The 7710-nt window shown below is 36.7% G+C and overlaps 1 protein-coding gene across 1 annotated transcript; it reads right to left on the bottom strand.

Annotated features, from left to right (window-relative positions):
• Positions 1–1509: 1509 nt before the first annotated feature.
• On the bottom strand, positions 1510–4889 carry LOC112802171 (leucine-rich repeat extensin-like protein 4). Its single transcript, XM_025845265.3, has one exon. The coding sequence runs from the start codon at positions 4449–4451 to the stop codon at positions 2220–2222; it is 2232 nt and encodes a 743-aa protein (XP_025701050.1). The 5' UTR covers positions 4452–4889; the 3' UTR covers positions 1510–2219.
• Between the last annotated feature and the right edge of the window lie 2821 nt (positions 4890–7710).

Below are 7710 nucleotides of genomic sequence, written 5' to 3'. Positions count from 1 at the left end.
TAGAAACATAAACTCTAACGAGCCTAAAAATGGGTCATTTGCTCACAAGCAAAAAAATAATTTACCTCTAGTAAATTAAAAAAGAGGTCATGATGATGTGTAGATATTAAAATTTAGATGGAGTAAATCTACGTAAGCCCTAAAAATTAACTTATTAAAGAATATCTCACACTTATAAATTATTTAGCAATTTTATCTCTAAAAAATGTGAAATTTTTAATAAATTTCTTAAGACTGATCATCTAGATCGTACTAATAAATTAAAATTAAATAGACCTAATTGAATTTTTAAAGTAGCTCTTAGAATGAAATATTTTTCACTTTAGAAATTTTATTATTGAGAATGTCGGCCTTATAATAGGAAATCGCAGGCATATTATTGTTAGTTTTGTTTCCTTTTCAGATTTATTTTCATGTCACCCAACCGTTCTTCTATGTGTGGGTCTGGTTTGAGTGACCAAAACCCGAGTAAAAGAAGTGGTTGAAACTTGAAAGGGGTAATACAAGCAGTAAAAAGCAAAAGGCAAAAAAGGCAAACCGAGTGAGAAACCAAAGCAACAAAAGAAACAAACAAGTCTTGGTCTCGCGTGAGAAGACTTTGGAGTCGGTGGCTACATTAAAGTTGAAATTATATATACCATTATTCCAGGAGTCTTCTAAGTTGTAATCTTAATTGAGAATTTGATGAACTCAACAGTGGGGGAGAAAAGTAAGTAAGAGTGTGCATTAAGCAAAAAAGACTTTTGAATTCAAATCCCAAATGCTAAGATAAAGGCTTGCACATGGTTAAAGTGTAGTATCATATCATTAATCAAATGAAAAAATTAAATAAATAGAGGCTCCTCCCCCCTTAATGAATGAATGGTTCTTGGGATGGCCTATTTTGTGGCCCCACCATCCCCATTAACTGGAATTTTGAACAGTGTTGTTCACACTGCTGCTAACCTAAACCCTTTGATTGAGGGATCATTTTCAAAGCATAGACTTTTATTAAGAAATGTGTGGTAACAAAAAAAAAATTAGTTAAAATCAGCTATTTATATTATTAGTGTCATAATAAAAGTTTCACTTATATATGCATTAAAGACACGACTTAAAATAATTAATTAAAAGATATGATAGCCAAACCCTAACAACAATAATCATCATAATTGCAGGCCTAAATCTAAACTATAGTTTAATTATGACAACATTCAATTCAGCAATTATCTTACTAATTTTCTCTCCCCCTATCAACGATTATGTTTCAATTATGCACCATTGCACGTAAGAGAATTAGAATGTCATCGATAAGATTAAAAAAAATGTAACGAAATATTGCAAGAAATATACTTACTATATCACATTGGCACAAAAATAGTATGTACAGTAGGAATTAAATTTCCATATTAAAAGTTATCATCAGTTCTTCATCACATACATTAAGAAAACTTTAATGACTGAAACCTCAGATGAATATTGATGCAGATTTATTGTCGAAATAGTATAGTAAGCTAAGACATATACATATAAGAGAAAGAAATCAAGGCTCAATTCTGAAAATCAATACAAGGTGATGAAATGTTCATAAATTATACTATAAATTGCAAATCAAAAGAAATAAAGAAAAAAATCAAGAAAAAATAAAATTAAAAAAAAAAGAGTATGATATGAAAGAGACAATGACAATGACAATAAACTCCAGAAACAAGGGCAGTAGCATCAACAGGTAACCACTGCCATTGAAGCCGAGAATTATGATCTCCGAATTCATCCATGATCCATCCCTATACATACATTTTTTTTTCCTTTCTTTCTTTCACTGCAACCTACTTACTCTCTTGTGTTTTTTTTTCTTATTATTTTTTTGACAACTCAGAATATCCATAACAATTTCAGATCAATATGGGAGAGAGACTTTCTCCTCTTACCTCAATTCCACCATAACCTCTTCTTCTTCATCCTCCTTCGAATTCTTCTTCTTGTTCTATGTTTATCTATGGACCCATAAACGACATAAAAATATTTAAAAGAAAAAACAACAAACCCATGTCTTCTGTTTGGTTTATTATTGAAGCCCCAAAAGCGACGAGAATCGCATAATAATAACAATAATTTTGGTACAGAAGAAAATTAACATCATCCACCCCAGTAGTAAAAATGTGAATTTTTTTTATGGTGTTTGGTAGAGAGAGAGTAGAGGGAGAAAGTGGGGTTAGAGGAGGAAGTTCTCAAAAGAATCAATAATAAGGTGGTGGTGGTGGTGATGCATACGAGACTCCGATAACAGGTGGCAAGGGCCCTTCATATACAGGTGCTGGTGGCGGTGATGGTGATGGCGGTGGATGGTAAGGTGCAGGGTGTGGCGATGGTGGTGGATGGTAAGGTGCAGGGTGTGGTGATGGTTGTGGTGGTGGATGCTCTTCGCATGGTGGTGGCGAAGGGGGAGGCGGAGGTGGTGGTGGGGGTGGTTCTATACATAGTGGAGGAGGTGGTGGTGGCTCTATACATGGTGGGGGCGGTGATGGTGGTGGTGGTGAATAGACTGGTGGAGGAGGTGAGTGGACAGGAGGTGGTGGCGGTGGTGAGAGGTAAGGGTAAATGGGTGGTGGTGGTGAATGAGGTGGTGGCGGAGGTGAGTGGTGAGGTGGTGGAGGTGGTGGTGAATGTGGTGGCGGTGGCGAATGAGGTGGTGGTGGGGAGTTATAGTAGTAAACAGGTGGTGGTGGAGAGTACACTGGCGGTGGTGGTGGTGAGGGTGGTGGCGGAGATGGAGGAGGAGGCGGCGGTGGTCGTACACAGTAAATTGGCGGTGGTGAAGGAGGTGGTGGTGAGGGTGGAGGCGGGTACACTACTGGTGGCGGCGGCGACGGAGGTGGAGGTGAGGGTGGTGGAGGAGACGGCGGTGGCGGAGATGGCGAAGGTGGTGGAGGTGACGGAGGAGGCGGGGAAGGTGGCGGCGGTGAAGGCGGCGGTGGAGGTGGAGAATACACTGGTGGAGGCGGAGACGGCGGTGGAGGGGACGGTGGAGGTGGTGAGGGTGGCGGGGGCGGTGGAGAGTAAACTGGTGGAGGAGGAGGTGGCGGAGAAGGAGGCGGGGGAGACGGTGGTGGCGGAGGTGGAGAGTACACTGGTGGAGGCGGCGATGGGGGCGGTGGAGAATACACTGGTGGAGGTGGTGACGGCGGGGGAGGTGGAGGCGATAATACCGGAGGAGGAAGAGCAAGAGGCGGAGAAGGAATTGACGGAACAAAAGGCTTACACCTGAAAGAGCCGCAATTCACTGAAGGCGTGGCCCTGCATTGGGCGGCAGAGCGCTGCAGTGGCCTAGCAGGCAAGCAGTTCTTCCTATCATCAAAAGCCGGCAGAGCCAAACACCTCGGTGGCTCACCCGTGAAGAAATTATAAGAATATGTAAAGTTCTCCAAATTTGGCAGAGAACAAATACTAGCCGGAATTACACCAGAGAGCAAGTTGTGTGCCACATTAAGTTGCTCCAAGCTCACCGCTCCACCAATTGCGTCTGGCAAAGGCCCCACCAGCTGATTAAAGCTCACATCAAACACAGTTAGATTCTTCAACAACCCTACCTCTGCCGGAAAACAAGAACGGAATCCGTTATTCATCAGAATAATCTCGTTCAGCCTTGACATGTTTCCGATGCTTGAAGGCACACAGCCGTGGAACTTGTTGTTTGCCAAAACTATTACCGACACAGGCGAATTACCGAAATTATCCGGTAAATCGAAGACGAAACGATTATGATTTATGAAAATGGCATCCAGATCTTTATCAAAGAGCTGTGAAGGCACTGTGCCTTCAAATTCGTTGAACCTCAGATCTAGAAATTTAAGCTTGGGCAATCGCAGAACTACCGCCGGGAACTTACCGGCAAACCGGTTGTTGCTGAGATCTAACTCAAAGAGGATCTTGAGACGGTCGAACTTGTGGGGAAGTGTGCCACAGAACCTGTTTGTGTTAATGTGGAAGAGAGCAAGATCTGTGAGCAAGCCAAGCTCCTCAGGCAGGTAACCAGCAATGTCGCCATGGTTGAGGTCAATGCCGGCAACGGTGCGGGTCCTGTTGTCATCAGGTGCAGGTGCACAGAAGACTCCAGTGTAGTCGCACACCTTAGGACCTACCCAATTAGCGGTGAGATTCAGAGGATCAGAGAGAATAGCTTGCTTCCATGCTTGTAAGGCTATGTATGCGTTTCTGATGCGGTTGTTCTCAAAGACCAAGGTAGGGTCCACTGTAACATCTTCTCCTCTGTCTCCGTACTCGTCTCTGTAGTAGAGAAGCTGCCTCTGCTTGATGTACATGGTTTCTGCCTCCGTGAGTGCTCCATTGAACTCGTGCTTTGTGGTGCTTGTTGCGGCGGCGAAGGAGGAGGAGAGGGTGAGTGTGAGTGAGCCCAGAAACAAGGCAATGAGGTGGAAATGGTGAATGGTTATGGCTTCTTTCTTCCTCATCTCACATGAGGCATCTGAATGCTGCTTCCTTCTTTAGTCTTTCCTCCTTTTTGCTTTGCTTTAGTTTTTCAAGTGGGGTTTTGAAAAAGTTTCGACCTTTGAGATCCGGAGATAATGCAGCTATGGAGGATTATGTTGGTGGTGGTGGTGAGTTTAGAGAGGCAAAGAGAAAAATGGGTTCTCTCTCTTCTTTTTTTTTTTTCGGTTTCTAGGAATTTTGGATCTGTGTGTGAGTATATGAGTGAGAGGAGAGAGAGAAGAATGGGGTGTGTGTTGTGGTATGAAATAATTCATCAAAAGGACAGCTATATCACAGCTCAAAGCCCACCCAGATTCTCTCTCTTTTCTCTTTTTTTTTTTCAATTTTCTGAATTGTTTCTTCTTCTTCTTCTAATTCCTTCCTTTGGTCAATTTTCTCAAATTTTCAATTTACAGATGTTCATAATTTAATTATTTAATAACCAAAAAGTCTTAGAGTGATCAGATTTTAGTAATTTTAATCAGTAATTCATTAACACAAATTTAAAATTATTTTTAATAAATATAATGCAAATTGTTATGGGTCAAATATTGATTCAAAATCATAATATTTATTGAAGATGTAGTATTGTTGTTTAATAACTATTGTTTACGTGTGCCTTTATTAGTTTTGGTAAAATATTTTGTTCTTTCCCTTTTGTTTTTTGAGGAGCTTCCTTTATTTTATTTAATTAAGGATGAATTACAGGTATCTCCGAGACTTTCTTATCCTATTTGGAACACAATTCCGTTTAGTTGTCACTCCTTAAGGAAGTTTGAAATAAAGTGAAAGGAGACGCGGATTAGAGAGCTGTCTGTGGGCTATTTTTTTTTTTATAATACATTGATATAAATTAATTAAAACAAAATTAAATTGGGTTGATTTAATTATAGTTTATTAATTTGTTTAAATAAATGTTACATGTTTAAATTTTGTTTTATACATGTAATAATTTATTAGTCAATAATAAATTATTAAATAAAATTTCAATTTGCAGACAATTAATTCTTAATTTATCGGATTAAAATATTTTGGCCACGAGAGCTTCAAGATGTGTTAGCTCGTTCTTGAGCGCACCAATACCGACCACTGCTCCGGTATCATCTTCGTCGCCCCTCAACCCCTTAGCTCCATGGCTCTTTCACTTTATGGTCATTAATGTCGATTCAATGCCACAATTGCTATTCTCGAGTTTCCTTCTTTTGAATTTTAGCAAATAGTGCTTCGGCCCTAAACTAAATTGCTCATTCATTTTCACGGTGCTATCACTATCCTATTAGTTTCTGAACTTTTCTATTCATACTTGGTAATAGTGTAACAGTTACCCCCTTTCTTTTTCCAAGCTCTCATTTCATTGTTTGTAAACTCTCACTTCATCACTTCTTGTTCTTAATTGTAGTTTCAATTTCTAAATACAAACACATTCTTTCATTCTACTACTCGACTTTTTTTGTCTTTATTCAATTTCAATTTTATTTTTGTGGTTGCTCTTTGCTCTTCATATTTATCCGGATAGCAAACAACTAACTTTGTATAATTTCACATCAAATAATCATATTTGTATATAACACAATATTACTATGATTTTTAAGTATTACATCCATTTAATAATCATATTAAAATAAAAAAAGAGCTGTTTGTAACCATGAGTTGTTTTTTTTTTGTGAAATTCTTAATGAAATTATTTTCAATATTAAATTCAATAAACATTTTATCAATATACATACGCATTAATTGATAATGCCTTAACTAATGATTGTTTCCATAATATATGCTTATTTTTCAAAGCCCAAATTATTTGCAGTAGGTGTAACCTACAAGTTTTATAACGCTTAAACTTATTAGAATAAGTAAAATGTTTCAGAGGGAAATAATAATAATAACATTAGGAAGTTGTTAGCATCATTGTGGAATTTTATAATAGAGAGTCGGTGGTGCCGAATTCCGGCGAGTTGACCCTAGATACCAGTTCGGCCGGTTGCCCTAGACTCAGTTCATTTTAGTTTAATATTTTTGTTGGCCCATTGATTACGCGTTATTTCGGATTTATTAATTCTTTTTGGGAAAAAGGGAAAAGCGGGGAACTTAGGTCAGTGATTTATTGCACAATCGTCTTTGATAGAAAGGAAGTGTGAATAAATCTTTTTTTTTTCAATTGAGGGTGTAAATTGTAATTTTTTTAATAATTTTTATGTTTTTTAAATTTATTTAAAAAATATACAGTAAAAAAATTACACGTTATTTTTTTAAATAAAATAAAAATTAAAAAGATTTATTTTCAAAAAAAGTAAAGTGAATTTTAAATTTGAAAAAACAATCCATTTCTATTTACAAATATTTAAAAAATAAAAATATTTATAACAAAATAAAAATTAATACTATAACTATAAAAAAATAAATTTGTCTCACTAAAATATTTAAATATTAAATTTTAATTGACTTAATTAAAAAAATTTTAAAATTTGTAAATTATTATCATCGTGGTCAATATCACCACTATCATCATCCATCATGTCTTACCATCATATCCTAATTCATAATCTATAAAGTACGGACACTTCGCTGAGTTATCATGTTCGCGTGTCGGATACATTTTGGACACGACACTCATGGACACTCGTTCGACACGCGTGTCTGCCGTGTTCAACCGTGTCTTAATAAAAAATAAAAAATTCTTCTCCGGACACGTCTGGACACATCTAAATACCATCACGTGTCAGCGTGTCCAGTCTTATTCTTAACATATATTCTTAAAATAAATTTAGATATAGTATATATTATTAATTATTAAAACAAAAAATATTTTAAATACTTAATATAATTAAAATAAGACATTAAAAATAATTAAAAATTTTAATTTATATTTTAATATCAATAAAATATCAAAATATCATTTCGATTTATCTAAAAAATATTTTATACTTTATATGTATGCGTGTTCCCGTATTATGTAAAATTTTAAAATTCGCGTGTCGGCGTGTTCCGTGTCATGTCCTGTGTCCGTGTCAATATCCATGCATCATAACTCATAATTCATACCGCCACAAATTTCAACTACTGCTACTATCCTTTATATTTTTAACCATTACTTTACCTGAATTGTCATATTAAACCACACCGTCAATCCGCCACCACCAACAATAAATTTAGAAGCGGATTTAATAACAATAACAACAAACAATAGAAACAAAAATATTTAGATTCAACAAAAATTTATATGTAAAGGAAGACAAAGATAGT

Source organism: Arachis hypogaea, chromosome 5, assembly GCF_003086295.3.
Source record: "Arachis hypogaea cultivar Tifrunner chromosome 5, arahy.Tifrunner.gnm2.J5K5, whole genome shotgun sequence".
NCBI lineage: Eukaryota > Viridiplantae > Streptophyta > Magnoliopsida > Fabales > Fabaceae > Arachis > Arachis hypogaea.
This window is presented reverse-complemented; position numbering and strand designations above follow the sequence as displayed.

Coding starts and splice junctions, on each gene's coding strand:
- LOC112802171 (XM_025845265.3), bottom strand. CDS start 4,451: ATGAGGAAGAAAGAAGCCATAACCATTCACCATTTCCACCTCATTGCC.